We start from the raw sequence: 20,376 nt of genomic DNA on the forward strand, positions 1-20,376 counted from the left end.
GGTCACGAGAGTAAATCAGGATATCGTCAAGATAGACGAAAACAAAAACATTCAGAAAATCCCGAAGGACATCGTTCACTAATGCTTGAAAAACTGCCGGGGCATTGCACAAACCAAAAGGCATGACTAAGTATTCAAAGTGACCTAGCGGGGTCTTAAAGGCCGTCTTCCACTCATCCCCCTGTCTCACCCGAACCAAATGATAAGCGTTGCGCAGATCAAGTTTAGTGAAGATCTTAGCATTCTGGACTGGTTCGAGGGCTGAGGATAATAGAGGGAGCGGGTACTTGTTCTTAACGGTTATTTGGTTAAGCCCTCGATAATCGATACAGGGTCGAAGGGTTCCATCCTTCTTACCAACGAAAAAAAAACCGGCGCCCAATGGGGAGGATGAAGGACGGATTAACCCCGTAGCTAGAGATTCCCCTATATACTTCTCGAGCGCTTGACGTTCTGACCTGGAGATGTTGTAGAGCCGACTCACCGGTAGTGGAGCCCCAGGCAAAAGGTCAATAGCGCAATCGTAAGGGCGATGTGGGGGAAGTGAACAAGCCTGAGTCTTACTGAATACTCTCTGAAGATCGTGGTATTCCTCCGGAACTAGCGATAGGTCAATAACGTCCCCAGATTCTGTCTCAGGGGAAGGGGTAACAGATACAGGGCGAGCGGACTGTAAGCAACGAGAGTGACAAGCTGGAGACCAAGATTCTAATCGGGACTCGGCCCAGTTAAACTGCGGGCTGTGGACACTTAACCAGGCTAAACCCAAAACAACGGGTGAACGCTTTACAGGGAACACGAAAAACGAAAGTTGTTCCCGGTGGTTACCCGAAACTATCACTACTAGAGGTCGAGTGCGATGGGTGATTAAGGTTAAACTCTGCCCATCCAAGGACGACACCCGGAGAGGCTCGGGTAAAGGTTCGACCGGCACACGAAGCTGATCCACTACGGTTTGGTCAATTAGGTTGAAGTCCGAACCGGAATCAACTAGAGCCGAGACATCGAAAGTATCTTGATCAAACATTAGCGTCACTGGTAAATGTAAGCGAGAAAGAGATGGCGCCTTAGTAACTACTCGGGGGCTAGAACTATTAACGTCCACCGTTCTCCCCGTTACGAACGGTGGACTGGATCTTTTGGCCGAACCGGACAATCCTTAAGGAAATGACCTTCCCCTCCACAGTATAGACATAAGTTGCCCGCGAAGCGCTGTTGACGCTCCTTATTGGTTAAACCAACCTGGCCCAACTGCATGGGTTCGGGAGGTGATGGAGCGGACCGCGGTTCCCTATGGGTGAGCGTGGAAGAGGTGGATGATCGCATGACTTGGTTCGGTCTAACTCGGCTCCGACTACGTAGCCGGGTATCCAACCGGATGGCTAGTGCCACAAAATCCTCAAAATCCCCGGGTTCCTCCACCCGGGCTAATTCATCCTTAAGGGATTCATCAAGAGCCTGAAAAAATACTGCCTTTAACGGTCTTGGTTGCCAATCCGCCGCTGCGGCAACCGTACGAAACTCCACTGAGAAGTCAGATACGCGTCGACCGCGCTGTCTTAACGAGAGGAGATGACGAGACTGGTGAGCCGAATCTAACTCGGGCGAAAAAATAGTCTTAAACTCGGTAACGAATTCCTGGAAAGTAACCCCGAATGACTGACAATCAGGGAATCGAGCCTCAGCCCAACTAAGTGCCTTACCTGTTAGGAGTCGTAATACATAAGATATCTTAACCTCATCTGAGGCGAAAGTCTGGGGGGATCGGTTAAACACCAGTTTACACTGGAAAAGGAAACCTCCGCAACTCCCATGGTCACCAGAGAATCTCTCCGGACTAGGTGACGCGCCCTCAAGTGGCGGAGCCCAAAACTGATTATCAGTGCTCGGAGCGACGGGAGGCGGGGTGCTAATGTTTTGAGTGACAGGCGACGTCATCGCGGAAGTAACTGTTTCCATGAGCTGGCTAAACTGAGCGGCTAATCTATGAAGCTGCTCCTGTGTTGAATTGACGGCTAAACCTAGCGACTGCATCTGCTCTTGCTGTGCGGCTAACTGCCGCCCGAACGTATCCGCTGGACTTTGGTGGCCAGAGCCTTCTTCTGTCATGGTTTTCAGGTGACGAGCCCACATGCAGATACGATCGGGAGGCAAAGCACAGTTTTAAGATGTTTATTTAAAGAAACAGGCAGATCTAAGGACGGGACTACGGGTGAGTCGGCTGGGTCAGAACCTCAAGGCTGGCGAGTCTGTAAGAAAGAGGAAGTCAGAAACTCTGAAAGTTGAACCAGGGGAATAGCTAGAGGTGCGCTGCTTACCATTTAGCTGGGCGGACCTAACCGGGAAGAAGTAGCGTCGGGAATACTCTATGATTCTACTCAGCTGGAGTTAGGCGGCTGGTGGCTGAGGACGGCTGATGTAACTGGCGAGGGATCCTGAGCGAACCTCGTCGGCAACGGTTGACAGATGGATTGACCAGAGTGAATGCAGAACCAGCAGGAACCGGGAGAGGGGAACTCAGGCCTCGCTGGGTAACATCCAGGAAGTATGAGGGGAGCGCCAGAGCAAAATCTGAGCAGGCGGTTCTGCTGGTCTGTTTCTTCGGAACGAGACGTCAAGACGGGTGAGTGCATCCAAGCACAAAAATCTGAGGCAAACAGAGATCCAAAAATTAGTCAAAAAACGAAGAGCAAAAACTCACAAGCTGGTGTCCGAGCGTAGGGACAGAGGCCACTTCGTACCACGACTGGTTAAGGCTCTGGCGTCTTCCATCTGTCAGCGCTCTGCTTAAGAAGCCAGAGGAAGCCGCCTGCAACGAGCTGCAGGTGTGGGCCACGCCTCCTCAGCCAACCAGACACACCTGCGGAATAGAGTTAGAGTAGAGCAGCACAGAGAATCCTGACACTTCCCTTTGGCAGTATTTTCCACAAATTTAGCCTTCATTTTCACTGTTACGCGCATGACACCCAGCGGTGGAACAGACGGTAAAATGTGTGATTAGCTAGCTGAGCACCTAGAGCCGTTTCTATTCCAGCAGGCTCCACCTGTCAGTGAGAACAGAGGGACTGATGCTGCATCCTGGAGACCGCCTGCTTGAAGAAGCTCTGTATATTGAGCTCGGTGTCACATTTAAAACAGTTTGATGTAAAGACTTCTTGTTGCAGAGAAGTTTATAGTCTAACACCACGTACACGGTTGTAAAATGTCTGTGCGGAGTCCACCTTGAGTACAGAAATGAAAGAGAATTGGGTTTATTACTCGTTACAGAGGTAACAACAACTTTAGTATTCTTGTTAACTAGCCTAACATGATATATCGACATTTATTAACTAGTCATCATTTAGCTAACATCTGCATGCAACAGCATTGATCAACTTACACAGTTTGTTGGTAAAAAACTACAACGTATTTTGCCTTTTTTGGCTCTGGCTGGTTTGCTGAACATGTTAGTGAGACACCGTGCAGCACTGACTGCAGAGCGTCTCCTGTCTGTGGACCACAGGGGAACGTGTACACTCATGGTTAAAAAACAACTTAGAAAACCACATTACTGCATGTTAATAATGGATTAAACTGTTTTAATGCCTGAAAAAAGTGTGGAGGACAGAGGACACAGAGACGGAAGTGTGTGGGTCATGTCTCAGGCTTACCCTGCATCTATTAAGTCTATGTGCACACATTTAAACACAGCCTTAAAACTCCCTGTTTGAAGTCAAGAAGACCTGTGTCTATCTAAGCCTCACCTGGGCAGGTGTCTGTCGTTTCTCTCTTTAGTAAAGTGAATATTATGATTTCACTGACAGTTTTTTTATTGTGTTTTTTACAGGTATGAGCTGGTCAAAAATGATGCAAACCAGATGGAAGCCGAACGTGCGTGGAATCCTCAGTTTTACGTTTGGGACCATGTTGCTGTTGCCCTGCATGTGGAGAATGAACAGGTACCTTCACTGACATCCTGCTAACAGACAGTTTAGAACCTGAGACAATGTGGACAGCAGCTGCTGCTCGGCTGTTTTAAAGTCCATTTGGGGGTTTTCTGCAGCAACTGTCAATATAATCTATGTTTTACCTTCAAGGTACAGAGTTACAGATACCCGATCTAAAAAAGCTTTTTCTTTTTCATTGACTTTATCCTTTTACTGACTATATGTTTTTGTTCATGTTTGACAAGTGCAGCACCCAGTTTCTCCATTTGAGAGACACCTTTTCAAAGCAACTTACAACTTTGGAGAAAATGCAGATAATGTGAAAAGCTAAATTGTCGTCTTTGGATCAGAAACCTTAAAAAATAAACGTTTTAATTAATGACTTAATCTGGATGCCATTTGTTGTGCCATTATTTATACTGTCTGTTAGGTATTGTCTGGAGGATATCAGCTCTAAAGCTGATATCAGGACAATGGTTGAAAGAAATGATTCGAGCTCTGATGATCTTTTAACAGCAAACTCTGCACACATATAGAATAAAGGAGTGACAACTTCTCTTCAAGTTCAAGAATTTCTTAACAGAAATAAAACGAACATCCAGAGAACTTCACTATAGAATGCTGTTTATCTGAATTAACACTATATTTCGATCAACAAATCCTCTCTACTAGGCTAGTGAAACTTAACTAAACTACTAAGCAAAAGGAAGATAAAAAGAAGCTAAGCTAAGGAACTATTTACATGCAAAAACAAACAAAAAAATAATTGAAAATGATTCAGTCTGGACTTTGACTAGGTCATGGCAGATGAGCGTTCACACTGAGCCTGGTTCTGGTTCTGCTGGAGGTTCTCCTCCCTGTTAAAGGGGAGTTTTCCTCTCCACTGTCGCTTCATGCATGCTCAGTATGAGGGATTGCTGCAAAGCCATCAACAATGCAGACGACTGTCCACTGTGGCTCTACGCTCTTTCAGGAGGAGTGAATGCTGCTTGGAGAGACTTGATGCAACCTGCTGGGTTTCCTTAGAGAGGAAACTTTCTCACCAACCTGGAGGATCTGATGGAGTCTGACTTTGGAGAGAGCCTTGAGATTATGTGATGTGAATTGCCGCAATAGAAATAAAATGTAATTTAATTGAACCAGCAATAAGCTACTTTAAAGGAAGACCACTACTCAGGTTCTGTCAGAGGTGACGGTGTAGGAGGCGTTAGGCCTAAATGTGAGAGGTCCAACAGGTAATAGGACATATTGGGTGATATATTATAGTTTGAAATTAAAAAAAATCACATATTATATTTGAATGTTGTTCATCTTGTTGCATTTCTCTTTCAGCAGGTGCTGACCTTTGATGTTGTTAAACTTCGACAGAACCTGAAGTACTGTAAGCCAAGCAATGTCAAAACCTGTGGTAGTTTTACAGACTTTGATGAGGCCAAAGTCAAGGTTCAGAGCTTATGGCCAGAGGAGCCAGAGAAGCCTCTGGAGGTGGAGCGCTCACTTCCGCTGAGAGGTATGATCTCTGCATCACTGACTTTATGTTATCCAGCATCAGTAACTACAGCATCAAAATCTGACCGGTTCCTCTTCTTTCTAAAAATATTTATTAGTTTATAAGTCATCCAAACCCCCCAAGAATTTCTTCAAACAAAAAAAAGAAAGAAAAAGATTTAATTGTAGTTTAATTCATATATTTCAGTTTGAAAATGTGACTTTTTTCATTTCACGTCTCAGAATATAAAAAATTTCAGCTTTTAGTCAATATACATTCACTGCCACTTTAAAAGGTACACCTGTTCAGCAGCTTGTTAACATGATTAGCAAATAAGTCAGTTACATGGCAGCAGGTTGATGCTTTCATTTATCCAGACGTAATGAAGACGACCTGCAGGGAAACTTTAATGCGGCAGTCCCCTCTCTGATATACCGACACAACAACAGCCTAGACTGCTGCTCCATTTCTGGCAGTTGTTAAACTCTAAAAACCTTTTTCTGGAATATAAAACACCAGGAGTCCCTCCTGTCAGCTAAACGCAGGAATCAGAGAATGTGGTGCAGCAGGAGGTTCTCACCATGGATGTTCTGCTAACAGATCTGCAGAAACCAAGTTATGATATAATGTCCACATGGACCACAATCTCTGAGGAATGTTTTATGACATCATGATTTAAAACAGTTCTGAAGGCATAGAGGGTCCATTTTGGTTCAAGTATGGATGGGCTGAATGGACATAAAGGTTTACCACAATATTTTGTCATATTTAGTGCAATAACAATAACAGTGATGGTAAAGACCATTTTAAAATTAACTGCAGGTAGTTTTGGCAACAGATGACATGGCTGCAGGTCACTGCAACCAAAGGTGACGCAGTGTCTGCTTAGAGATCCCATATTGAGATGTTTTACTGCTGTCTTTGAACCAACAGTGGAAAAAGCTGTAAAACAAACATTTCCAACAACAATTTGAGTCTCTGGGGTGTATAATCATCATGTGTAGTTTATCAATAATAAATTACAACTCTTAAAAGGAATTTTATAACCGTACGGTCATTGTCCATCCCTTCTAATAAGGAGTACCTAATAAAGTGGACAGTGAGTCTATACATTCTCAACCAGGATTTGTTTGAATGAAAACAACTAGAGATTGTGTTAAATGTTAAATATGAACATATTTCAGGCTGATATCTCAATCTAAATCTGTGTTGCAGTTATCAAACTCAAACTAGTTCTTACTGGGAACGATGGAGAAGAGAGGAACTCCGCTGGAAACGTTTTGGTGGGGAACAACGTCTTCACTGGTTCAGGTAACCGTGCTGAAATTAAACGTTTCTTTAAAGATCCCAAACTAAAACAGACTCAGTTTTATATTTATCATCAGAAGCTGAAAAGCTGAACAGCAGGAGGAGCTTTAAGACGTTCCCTCCTGTGTGGATGTGAAAGTTTACATGATGAGATATAAGATCCTTTTACAGGAAATCATTTCACATCTGATCTGATGGAAGAAGAGTTTTACAGCAAGCTGAGACAAAACAAAGATAAATAAACTTCCTCCAGGAAATCTCACCTGATACATAAACTCTATAGAACATGAACTGACATCAGGGAGCAATAAAGAGTAACAATGTTCTCAACAGAGAGCATTAAAGCAACAAAATAAGTAAAAAGCTTAGAACAACCAATAAAGATATGTTATTGTTTTCATCGTGCTCCGTCTACGGTGAAACACCCTTGGTGGACCCAGCTCTTTTTACCCAGTCAGGCGACCCCCACTTACTTATTACCTTGAATGTCGGATGCATAAAACAGACAAGTATGCTTTTAGTTATATTTTATCTACGTAAAGACAGAGAAACAGTTACAGTCACACCAGCGCTGATGGGCTCCTGATCGGCAGGCAGCCCCGATTTCTCATCACACAAACATTATAAAGGAGTTTAGGTTAATTCAATTCAATTCAATTCAATTTTATTTTTATAGCGCCAAATCATGAAACATGTCATCTCAAGCCACTTTACAAAGTCAAGTTCAATCATATTATACAGATTGGGTCAGATTATACAGATTGGTCAAAAAATGTCCTATATAAGGAACCAGTTGATTGCATCAAAGTCCCGACAAGCAGCATTCACTCCTGGGGAACCGTAGAGCCACAGGGAGAGTCGTCTGCATTGTACATGGCTTTGCTGCAATCCCTCATACTGAGTAAGCATGAAGCGACAGTGGGAAGAAAAACTCCCCATTAACGGGAAGGAAAACCTCCGGCAGAACCGGGCTCAGTATGAACGGTCATCTGCCTCGACCGACTGGGGTTACAGAAGACAGAACAGAGACACAACAAGAGAAACAAAAAAGCACAGAAGCACACATTGATCTAGTAATCTGTTCTATATTAGATGGTAGTAGCGGGTGAGCCGTCTTCTCTGGATGATGTCACAGTTAACAGAACGCCAGACCAGGTGTACCTACTATGAAGAAAAAGAGAGAGAGCAAAAAGTTAAAAGCTGAAATGACGACAGTCATTTCAATGTAATACAATGCAAAACTGGAGAACAGTAGAACTCAGTAGAGTGAGAAAATTAGACCCTGATGTCCTCCAGCAGCCTAAGCCTATAGCAGCATAACTATAGAGATAGCTCAGGGTAACATGAGCCACTCTAACTATAAGCTTTGTCAAAAAGGAAAGTTTTAACATTAGTCTTAAAAGTAGACGGGGTGTCTGCCTCACGGACCAAAACTGGGAGTTGGTTCCACAGGAGAGGAGCCTGATAGCTAAAGGATCTGCCTCCCATTCTACTTTTAGAGACTCTAGGAACCACCAGCAGACCTGCAGTCTGAGAGCGAAGTGCTCTGTTAGGAACATACGGGGTAATCAGAGCTCTGACATATGATGGAGCTTGATTATTAAGGCCTTTATACGTTAGAAGGAGAATTTTAAATTCTATTCTTGATTTAACAGGAAGCCAATGAAGTGAAGCTAAAATTGGAGAAATATGATCCCTCTGGTTGATTTTCATCAGAACTCTTGCCGCAGCATTTTGGATCATCTGAAGACTTTGAACTGCATTTTGTGGACTTCCTGATAGTAAAGAATTACAATAGTCCAGCCTTGAAGTAACAAATGCATGGACCAGTTTTTCAGCATCACTCCTGGACAGAATGTTTCTAATTTTGGCGATATTCCGGAGGTGAAAAAAGGAAACTCTGGAAATCTGTTTAATATGGGATTTAAATGACATGTCTTGGTCAAAAACAACACCAAGATTTTTAACTTTATTAGCAGAGGCCAAGTTAATGCCATCCAGATTAAGTGATTGATTAAGAACTTTATTTTCTGAAGACTCTGGCCCAAAGATTACAACTTCTGTCTTGTCAGAATTTAAATGCAGGAAATTTAAAGTCATCCAGCATTTGATGTCATCAAGACATGACTGCAGTCGAAGTAATTGATTGGATTCATCAGGATTTATGGATAAATATAGCTGAGTTTCATCAGCATAACAGTGGAAATTAATCCCATGCTGTCTGATAATTTTGCCTATCGGAAGCATATATATAGTAAAGAGAATTGGTCCAAGGACTGAACCCTGTGGTACTCCACAGGTGACCCTAGAGTTTGAGGAAGATTTATTATTAACATGAACAAACTGGAATCTGTCCGACAAATAAGATTTAAACCAGCCTAATGCTTTTCCCTTAATCCCTACAGTATGTTCAAGGCTTTGTAGGAGAATATTGTGATCAACTGTATCAAATGCAGCACTGAGATCTAACAGGACAAGTATAGACACAAGTCCATTATCTGAGGCCATGAGAATATCATTAGTGACCTTCACCAGAGCTGTTTCAGTGCTATGATGAGCTCTGAAGCCTGACTGAAACTCCTCAAGTAGGTCATTACTTTGTAAATGTTCACATAGTTGATTAGCAACTACTTTCTCAAGAATTTTAGATAAGAAAAGAAGATTAGATATAGGTCTGTAATTTACTAACTCATCTTGATCAAGAGATGGTTTCTTAAGTAAAGGTTTAATAACAGCTACTTTAAAAGCCTGTGGTACATATCCATTTACTAAGGATAGATTAATCATGTCTAAAATAGGACCACTGATCAGAGGGAATACCTCCTTAAACAACTTGGATGGGATTGGGTCTAACATACAGGTAGAAGGTTTAGATGAAGCTAAAATTTTAGATAGCTCAGAAAGCTCTACTGCTTTTAAACAGTTCAGACACTGCGCAGGTTCTAAGGATTCCTCCAATGCTGCCTCACTTACTGAGGACAAGGTAATCATGTTTGGGAGGATGCCAATTATTTTATTTTTAATGGAATCAATTTTATTAATGAAGAATCCCATAAAATCATTACTGCTAAGAGCTAAGGGAATGGATGGATCAACAGAGCTGTGGCTCTGGGTAAGTTTGGCAACTGTACTGAAGAGAAATCTAGGATTATTCTTATTCTCCTCAATTAATGATGAAAAATATGCTGCTCTAACTCTGCGAAGGGTCTTGTTATACAACAATAGACTGTCCCTCCAGATTAGGTAGGATTCCTCTTGGTGTGTAGAGCGCCATTTTCTCTCCAATTTCCTAACATTGTGCTTCAAGGAACGCAGCTCTGAATTAAACCAGGGAGCCAGCTTCCTGTGAATAATCACCTTCTTTTTCAAGGGAGCTACATTGTCTAATGCAGAACGCAATGACGAAGTCATACCGTTTACAAAGACATCTATTTGTGAATTGGAAGAAAAAACATTGCTGCCATCTACAGGGCATTTCTGCAATACGGAGGATATTAAAAAGGGGACAGACTCTTTAAAGTTTGATGCAGCATTATCCGATAAAGATCTACTATAATGGAACCCTCTTTTGGGGGTGGAGAACTCAGTTAGATTAAACTCAAATGTTATTAAAAAATGATCAGATAGGACAGGGTTGTGAGGAAATACTGTTATTTCTTCACAATCATGGGTGTTATAGGTTAACACCCATAAAAGGCAGTACATATCCAAACTGCGTCATCGGTAGATAAACGGTGTCAACTCCGGGACACTATCAGACAGATGAGTCCCTTCCTTGTTGTCCGGTGTTATCCAAGTGTGGCAGACAGTCCTGGGATAAACAGTTCGTTCCACTTGACCTCGTTGATATCCTAACAGATATAAACTGAAACTTTACATCTTCAGATCTAACAACTTCTGATCCTGAAACTTTAGAATCAAGTTTAATCCTCAAATTGCTTCAAATAAGTTTGACTTTGTTTTCACTTTCACCTTAATTAAGACATTTTATTATACCAAAAGGTAAATCTAACAGTTTTCTTGTAAATATAAATACATTTTTAACACCATCTGGGTCCTCTGGTTGATGCTTCTGCAGCTTTTAGCTGCAGCTCCTCTGACCCTGCTGTTCAGCTCGCCCAGCTCCGCTCTTCTCTACTCGATTTATCTTCACACGGTTTGTGTTTTGACCCGCCTAGAAATGCCTGGAAGAGAGAAACTTCTCCTGGGGGCTTTAATCCTCGTCCCCCCCATATGAATCACTTGGAGCAGGTGAAAACAGGGACAATGATTAGTAAACACAGGTGGACTGAATGAAGCTGATTAAGGTCACAACGACTACAGCCGGCGTCACACAATGTGCTACGTCTGCTACGTCATCCATGGAAAAATGTGCCGTGTGGGAATCCAATTGGAGCCCTGCCTCCATCTCCCTTTTATTTTGAAATGTAGTCAGATCCGCTTTACACTTCCTGTGTCAGACTTCCTGTCTTGTTTTTAGATATTGACACGTTTTGCTCCATCACATTAAAAAATAAGATTCACTCTCCATTTCTGACAGACTGGAGCTGAACAGAGATGCAATAACAAAATTGAACTAAAACAAGAAAAAGACTCTAACGAATAAACTAGAAAGCTAAAACTAAATAAATGCAGTAACATGGAAAAACATCTAACATAAACATGGAGAAGTGAAAGCCGAAGAGCAACAAACAACAAAATATGGCAAGACCTTCAAAAAGCATAATGATAAAGCAAAAAAAAAAAAAAAAAAACAGAAGATGGCAAAGGAAGGACGGCTTGAAACCAAACCAACAAAATCTGAGTTCAGGTGGACGGCCTGGAGGTCTTGCAGTGCAGGCATGGAGAGCCAGAGGTCTGTGGCGTAGGAGGAACCTTGGAGACCACCAATGCTGGTGGTGGGGGGTCTAGTCAGGTCAGCAGATCCCTGCTGCTTGGCTCATAACAACCCGGAAACCTAGTCAAACTCATCTAAGAAACCTCGTACAGAACCAGAACCAGAGTACTGAGCATTATGCTTCAGCTGACTGAGAGGACAGACAGAGCAGAAACACAGGAGTACTTTCTATGTTGAAGAAAAATGAGAATACTGGGTTCAAGGCGTCAAGAGAACTAAACATTCTCAGCCTTTAACTATTCAGACAGTATTTATCATGGCGAAAGCTGACGCACTTCCCCTTTGGCTGAAGAGTTCTGACCCAATAGAACAATCCGGATGGAGCCAAAGACTTCATCCTAAACACCTGAAGGTCCCTGCAGTTTATTCTCATCCTTTGCTTCAGAACATTTCTGCATTTTGTTTATCTGGGTTTCCCCCAAACTGGAGTCCAGATGCAGCATTTCTGTGTGCAGAGGTACAATCATGAGACAGTAAATGTCCTTTAGAGACCATTTTGTTGTATGTATGCTAAACTGGAGTATGTCCTGAAAAAAATGTCCCCACAGTAACACGCAGTGACAATAAAAGCTTCTTTATGCTGTTTTAGTCTTTGGCTCTGTGTGGATACAGCCTCAAAGGTCAGGTGGTTATTTATCATCAATACACTAGAAGATGAGATATTCCTTCATTCAGCAATTATTTCTTGCTGATAATACAAATTTACAGGCAGGTACCCAGAACAATGAGTTATTGAATATCAGATCAAATCTTGATCTGTTTAGTCCAGCTCTGTTCTGCCCTCCCTGAGCACTGCTGTCAGATAATCTGCCAAAATGGTTAATAGTTCTGGTCTTTACCACGTTTATTCAGTCTGTTTACACCCTCTCCCAGAATGGGCTTATTCTAGTCATTTAGCAATAATAATATCCTGATTTCTCTCAACACAGGATTTTGTTCAGAGAGTTGGACAGTGGACAACCCGGAGGTGAAGATCATCAACACTCCAGACCTCTCAGAACTAACCGATAAGAAGGAGAAGACCTTGAAGGAGAAGACCTTAGATTACATCAGACTCTCAGGTCCAGAACATCAGGCCTTCCTACTGGTCATCAGGCTTCAGAACATCAGTGCAGCAGAGATAGAGGAAACTGCTAGACACTTTGAATCAGTGTTTGGTGAAGATGCCTGGAGACGCACCATGATTCTCCTGACCTACCAGGACCAGGACATCCAGAACCTGCCACAAGAGGTTCAGGAGATCCTGCGTTGGAAAGTGGGCAAAAGATACCGGGTCTTCAACAGCAGCCTTGACCACAGAAACCCCCAACTGGTCTCAGATCTGCTGAATGAGGTGTGGGAGATGATTGTGAAGATACAACCAGCTTCATTATAGGGACACCAAACTTTAAAGATACTTTATCTCCTTTAGAGGCTCAGCCTCTCTGACAGCAGTAGTGTTCAGGAGCCGTGGAATATTTCCTCAATCTCTGGTGTTCATGTTTATATATAAAATCTGAATCATTTAAGGACAGCTGTGGTCTAGAATAGCATCCTAGTGGATCAGAGCTGCTGTTGTCTGGTTCAGCTCTACTATGAAGCCATAAAGTTTCCATCGTCTCTATCGCTGCTTCTTCATGAAGCAGAACTCTGGTCTTCAGGGTCTGAGGCGAGCAGAGAAACGGCTGCATTCAGGATTTAAACCTGCTGTCCCAGATATAAACTTATCAGTTTAAACTTTTTTATAATCGGCTTAAAGTAGGAGAGAGTTTGTAACATTCACAGATATTCAATAAGCAAAGCCTGAGAGACGATATTTAAAGGAGCAAAAACCCAACACATCATTAGCTCAGAACAGAAATGGTTAAAATCATTAAATGTTAATGGAGTCACTTCCTCTTTGACCAGACAGCTTTACCATATTTTTCAGACGATAAGGCATTCTTAAAATCCTTAAATGTTCTCAAATTTATGATGCGCCTTATAATCCGGTGCACTTTATGGTCCGAAAAATACAGCAATCTGTTACAATTAACAGGAAATATGAGCTTCAGACCATTTGAAATGGACAGAATTATTTTATTAAAAAACGTTTACCATATCCAAACTCCTTCCAACCCATCATGGTGAATAAAGGGGCCCTAGCTCCCACCAGGGCCCCATTCTGCAGTAAATGTCTAATGAATGCAGTAAAAACACAGCGCACCCCAGAAAGTACTATGGTGACTTCAGCATTTATGGACCTTTTATAAAGTTTTATTTATGGACCTTTTATAAAGTTGCACCCTTTGCTTCAGCTCAGAGAACACGGCAGTATTTCTGTGTTCGGTTCAGATCAGCCTTCCTCCTTGGTTTACATTCATACATGAAAAGCCCAAAGATTCACCAGGATTTCTAGAAAGACTCCTCAGCCCTCACACTGATTTGATTTATATGTTTAACAGTTTATTTACTTCTGCATCTTTTAATGTAAAACTGTTTCTGCTTGTTTTTTAATCTTCATGTGAAAAAGGGGGTCTTTCATTTTTGAAAATCTGTTTATTTTCTGATGATATATGTATTTAGGGGTTAAAAAGAGTTAAATGTGTGCTACTAATTTTTGCTGTTATGCTCTTAATGTTTTTACCAAAATTTATAGAATCATGTATCTGGGATGTTGCATATCTGATTGGATCTATATTTACTATAGTTTAAATATGAAATTTGAATGATTATGTAACTTTAATTATTGTCTTCTGTTGCTTCACATGTATGGAAACCACTATTTAAATTGGACATTTCCTACATTTTGATGGTGTGGGTCTGATGGTGATGTGTGCAAAGTAATAAACATCTTTAAAATTATCTAATGTTTCACGTTCTCTATCACATGTAGAAATAAGCAGTAGCTGCCAAACATTTTAAAAGTTGTTGCAGTTTCCTGATCTGAGGAGAAAAATCTAAAGCAGATCCTTTAAAGGTAGGGTAGGCAATTTTTCTGGAAGTTTCCCCAAGTCCCTTTTAGAATAACTGCGCAGCTGCAAGACCACCTTACCTGCTCTTCCTCTCCCCAGGGGGATTGTGGAAAAAAAAATCTCCTAAATCCTCTCTGGTCTTATTTCTTTCTACTGAGGCCTTCCTCTTCTTCTCATAAACACGGTTCGCTTCTTGTGACTCTCAGACATGTTCAAAGTCTACGGTGAGAGAAGCGGAGCTACAATGAACAGCTAACCGCTAAGCTAATTGCTACCCTAGTCGCTAAGCTAACCGGATACATAAACACTACAAGTGCTCGTGCACAGCCAACAAATGAAAACTAAAGCCAGGCATACACTTTAAGATATTTTAAATCTTTGTACTCTAATGCAGCTCAAAATGTACAACGAAACTGCAGGATTTAAAAGATCCCAGCTCTCCATCTCTGTTTTTACTGTACGTCTAAAACCACTTTGGGCTCAATGCCATAGAGAGATGGCGCTGCTCGAACTCGTCTACCTGGAAGCCAAACGTAAACAGAAGAAAAAGACAGGAGTGTCGATGCTGTACAGTTAAATATGAGGCTCACTGAAATAAATCACGCTGCCTTGGTAATTCTACGAGTTGCTCCGCAGTTTGACTCCATGTCACATGTACAACTACCGTGCTTCTCTCCAGACAAAGACGTAGACGAAGAAGAATTCCCTTATCTGCACATGCTCAGTGCGCCAGGTTGGGGGAAATTGGCTCGTAGCTCTGCTTCACCAGCAGGAGGCGCTCACCATCACCTCGGGAGGACCGACTGGATTTCAGACATGTTTGATTCACCCGACCGAACGATTCCTGATGAGGAGGTGGTGAGAGGCTGATTGGCCCTCATTACCCCTTGGATGCTACACAACGCAGGACGCACCATGCTGCTGAAACACGGCCCGATCCAAAAAATCTTCGCACGACTGAAGAATCGGCCCAAAAAGGTCAAAATATCGTACAGTGTACGCCTGGCTTAACGAGGAACAAGCACACACACTGGCGTTACATGAGCGCGTCAGAATGATGGCATTCTGGGAAAACCAATAGACATTTTTTGTTGTGCAATTGTTGTTGTACACTGTTTAAAGTTATTTAATGTTTAATAAATAACTCTCGGTTTGTTTAGGTATTGTCCGATGAATATCAGCTCTCGAGCTGATATTCATCGGACAATAGTTGAAAGGAATGATTCGAGCAGTGACGATATTTTAACAGCAAACTCTGCACACATATAGAATAAAGGAGAGACAACTTCTCTTCAAGTTCAGAATCAGAATCAGAAATACTGTAATCTCCCAGAGGTTCCAGTCTATCCATCACATACATCACAAACATTTCGGGGTAACGATTGACTGAGGCCTTGCAGCCGAATTACATATTTCACACTTTATCCTATTCCAAGAAAACAGTTTGAGATATCAAAAAACCTTGCACGAGAAAAGCACATATGACGAGACAACAGTTATGCAGGGGGTTTACATTGGAGACATGAAGTTCAAATGTTGTTGTGAGCATCAGTTATGTTTGTGTTTGGGTGAGAGTTGTTATATTTCCATGAACGCTTTCCAGAGGCCATTGTCCTTGATGTTATCACCAGCCCACAGTTCAGAGCATCCACAGGTGTCCGCGGGGGAGGAGGGAGCGGTGTGTGTGTGTGTGTGTGGGGGGGGGGGTGTAGTTCTGAGCACTCTCACCATAACATCCAGGGGAGTTTTATTGATAGGGGGAGGCATAATCCAAATTCACAATTTGTTATGAGAACAAGCTGCACCAACTTTTCCATCAGCTTTAAAGTCCTTTCATCGCTGGCTCCACGTGGCAACGCCAATATTCCAAATTTGTTGGGCTATTTTCCATGTTTCACTTGTAGATGTTATCCCATCTCCCCTTGAGTTCAACCACCGAAGCCAGTCTGCGTTCCAGCACATCCAGCTTTTCGGCTCTTCTCCTCCAACTTACGAGTCTGCTCGTTCACCGCCTTAGTGGTTGTGTCATATGCGGCCAGTAGCCTGATCAAGGCCATAATTGCTACTAACATTCGCTGAATTTGCCGATACATCAAAAATCCACCAAATCCAATTAGTAGAAATCCAAGTATCATGAATCCAAATATGTATACAACTTCCACGTCCTTGACTGACAAAATCGAAAAACACACCATTTTCCATTTACTCCAAGAATCTAGGGTGTATCCCACAAAGTGTGTCCCATCAGGACATGACGGGTCCCCCTTTCACTGCCTTCCTGTTAAATTTTTTTTATCAATAGCATTGAGAGACAGCTGACCAGATCCATAGTTTTCAGAGTTCGGGTGATATGAACAAAGTGCTCAGAAAGACGAGACACAGCAGAAGCAGGAAGGTGGGGGGGGGGGGGGGGGGGCAGAGAGAGAAAAAGCGTCCATCTCCGAAGAGAGAGAGAAAAGAAGAGAATTTATTAACAGAAATAAAATGAACATCCAGAGAACATCACTATATAAAGTTGTTTATCTGAATTTATCTGAAACAATATTTCATTCAACAAATCCTCTCTACTAGACTAGTGAATCTTAACTACTAAGCAAAATGAAGATAAAAAGAAGCTAAGCTAAGCAACTATATACACACAAAAGAAATAAAAGATAACATAAAATAGGTGATCATCATCAGAATGATTCAGTGAATCCTGGTTCACTGCAGATCTGAGTTAAAGAACCAAAGTTCATCTTAAAGAACATGGCATGAGGTTAAATTAGCTCAACTAATTCAGAACAACATTAGCTATGTTTTTCCACCTGTTTACAATGCAAATCCTGAGTTAAACAAAACATTATTTGACAAAATTATTTTTGACTTGCAGTCAAGTCCCTGTCATGCAGCAGGTGATTTCAGCAGGTTTTGCCCTCAGCTTGGGAAAGTGGGTCCTGTGCCGGCTTTTCAGCTCCATCTGGAATCCACTGAGGAAGCAAAAACAAAGCTGGCATAGACGGATTCATTCACCTCGGCATCTGTTTTAAGCAGAAGTCAGAGATTTATCTATGATTCGGCTGGCAGTTTCTTCGATGCCAGTCAAGCTCCTCCGCTCCACAGAGGACGAGAATTTCCCAATTGCTGTCCCAACGAAACAGCAGGAACCGAGTTTCAGAGAGGCACATATTTACTCAGTTTGTGGGTCTGTCGGGCCCCATGCCTGGCTGGCTTGTCCAGGGAAACTCTGTCTCCTGAGTCCCAGGCAGGGATTGGTCAGAGTTTTTACAGGCCTGCAGCTCTCGTAGAGATCAATTGTTTTACCTTGTTTTTCTGAATATAATGTATTGATTAGTTTCAGGATGGAAGGACCATTTCACCCAGTATAAGTGTTTCTGTACAGGATTACCAACCATAGCTTTAATCCATCCATCATCTATACCAGCACTGAGGTGGTGGTTGTTAGGTTCAGAAACAACCAGAAACAGCAGGCTGATGAGTCCAAAAGGGCAAGGCAAGACGAGGAAATTCAGACTAAAAGAAATTGTCCATAAACCTGGCAAGACAGGCAGAAAATGCCAGACATCTACTCACTGTGGTTTTCACTAATCTGGCACCGAATATGAAGGCATGGAAACAGGAAATGGAGTGAGTCTGACTGGGTTGCCGCTTCTCTAGAAATTCACCGCATACGTTGTCTTGATAAATGAGGAAGTGCAGGAAATAATAATTCTGAGGTTTACATAGGCATGGGTACCTTTCACATTTAAACCGATAAGGCACCGATACACGGTACTTAACAGTACCTATTTACGTTAATTTTGTGTGTTTATTTAGTAATAAATGTAAGTTTATTAATTTAACATATTTATTTCTCAATATAAAAACTTGTTTGGATCTACAATTGAAGCTCATTAAATAATCTATGAATTTTTCATACATTGCCTGGTTCATCCATCCATCCATCCATATTCTAACACGTGTATCCCTTGTGTTGGTGCCTATCTCCAGCTGTCATTGGGTGAGAGGCGGTTCACCCTGGACAGGCCGGCAGTCCATTACAGACATTGCCTGATTCCACAGCACATAAAGCACATCTGTACCAAAACAACAGGATTGAAGCTGTAGGTGAATAAAATTTAGGGAATTGTTTTAGTGCAACAGTTTCAGAGAAGAAAAAAAAAACAGATTTTATCCTGCTTTGTAAATCAGAGTGGGACACATTTGCAATGAGGGAGCAGAGAGGCGGTCCTCTTTGCGTTGACTCCAGCCCAGTTTCAGGACGATGATGTACCAGCTGTCCTGTCTGAGAGACACTGGTTGGAGCAGTAGGAACTTCCTCAGCAGCACTCACAGTTTTCCCAAGACACTGACTCTGGAATGATTCTTACTTTCACAAGAAGTCACCAATAACAGAAGAAAATTCTTCGCTAGTCGCTTTTTAAAAAAAAAGGTTGCTGGATGCAGTCTGAAAACTCACTAATTATAGTGAGAACATTGGTAAAGTGGCAGCAGTGACCAGCTGCTTTCTCAGAATAGAAGTATTCCCACCCCTGGCCTTGCATTTTGCATCATAATTATTGCAGCGAACATAATCTGCAGCACATTTAAAAAGCAGAGACAGCGCTTTCTATCAGCCATGCTTTGTTGATAGGACCAGCGGCTGCTGACGTCATCACGCTCTTGTGCGTGCAACGCTGTGTTCATGTTTGGCATTGAAAATCGGCCACTCTTTCAGTCTCTTAGTGTCACAGTGATGTGTTTAGGTACTGAAACATATTAACGTTCATTTTACGTGGATTGGTACCCGGTAGTACCGATGGGATTCCGTCGGTACCTATGAAAGTACAGAATTTGGTACCCATTCCTCGGTTCACGTGTGTCTTGGGCCATCTTGTCCCCTCCCCTAGTAGTTCATGCACTACAAAAAGGGAACTAAAATTAAGTCAAATTTTCTTGAAATTAATGTATTTTTCCTTGATTTAAGCAGGTAAATAAGACTATTCACATTTTGCAACAATTTTTATCAAAACTAAATAATTCCTTTTAGCCCTATGGCATCCGGGGAGACCAGGGACACAAGAGTTCAATTCAATTCAATTTTGTTTATATAGCGCCAATTCATGAAACATGTCATCTCAAGGCACTTTACAAAGTCAAAATCAATCAGATTATACAGATTGGTAAAAAAAAATCCTATATAAGGGAACCAGTTGATTGCAATAAAGTCTTGACAAGCAGCATTCACTCTTGGTGTGAAGAGTGTAGAGCTACAGGGAGAGTTAACAACTGCAATACTCACAAGACTCATATGTACTCTCTAAAGGAGCACATATGAGGTAACCAAATTCTGATTCTTATTTTCACATGTTAGTCTACCATTAACAACATAATTCAGATTATAAAATTCATGTTCTGCCCATGAATGATGACTTTAGCTATAATTGGTGCTAACTAGGTAATGCTATCTGCTTGCATAAATCAACTTAAAGTTAGTTAACATTAATTATTAATATTAGTCATTTATGGTTTAACAAGCCCATAGCCTAAACCAACTGGCAGCCTGCAGGCCACCTCTGGCCCTTACGTGATTGCAATCCAGCCCACAACATCTTTGTAAGAGAAAAAGAAATCCTGATATAATCTCCTCTCCTTTCCCTGCTTCTGCTTCTATCAATCTTTTTGGAGACTCTTTTTACATATCCTCCAAATTGTAAATTATAGATCTGGTCAGCGGGGCTCTTAATGCAATTGATCAAACATGCCTGTGCAAATTCTGTTATCCTGGTCATCACAACAGTAAACAGGCTTAAATCAGAGGCAACTGGAGGCAATTATTTTTTG

The 20,376-nt window shown here is 41.9% G+C and overlaps 1 protein-coding gene across 2 annotated transcripts in view; it reads left to right on the forward strand.

Moving 5' to 3' along the window:
* LOC110367519 overlaps window positions 1-14,443 on the forward strand; it is a 33,823-nt gene extending 19,380 nt beyond the window's left edge. For both annotated transcript variants that reach the window (XM_036142679.1, XM_036142680.1), the window contains 4 exons: window positions 3,827-3,938; window positions 5,262-5,436; window positions 6,631-6,726; window positions 12,550-14,443. In XM_036142679.1, the coding sequence (XP_035998572.1) occupies window positions 3,827-3,938; window positions 5,262-5,436; window positions 6,631-6,726; window positions 12,550-12,995 (829 nt within the window). In that variant the 3' untranslated portion in view covers window positions 12,996-14,443. The remainder of the gene's footprint in view (window positions 1-3,826; window positions 3,939-5,261; window positions 5,437-6,630; window positions 6,727-12,549) is intronic.
* The last annotated feature ends 5,933 nt before the right edge of the window (window positions 14,444-20,376 follow it).

This window comes from Fundulus heteroclitus, chromosome 11 (genome assembly GCF_011125445.2).
Source record: "Fundulus heteroclitus isolate FHET01 chromosome 11, MU-UCD_Fhet_4.1, whole genome shotgun sequence".
NCBI lineage: Eukaryota > Metazoa > Chordata > Actinopteri > Cyprinodontiformes > Fundulidae > Fundulus > Fundulus heteroclitus.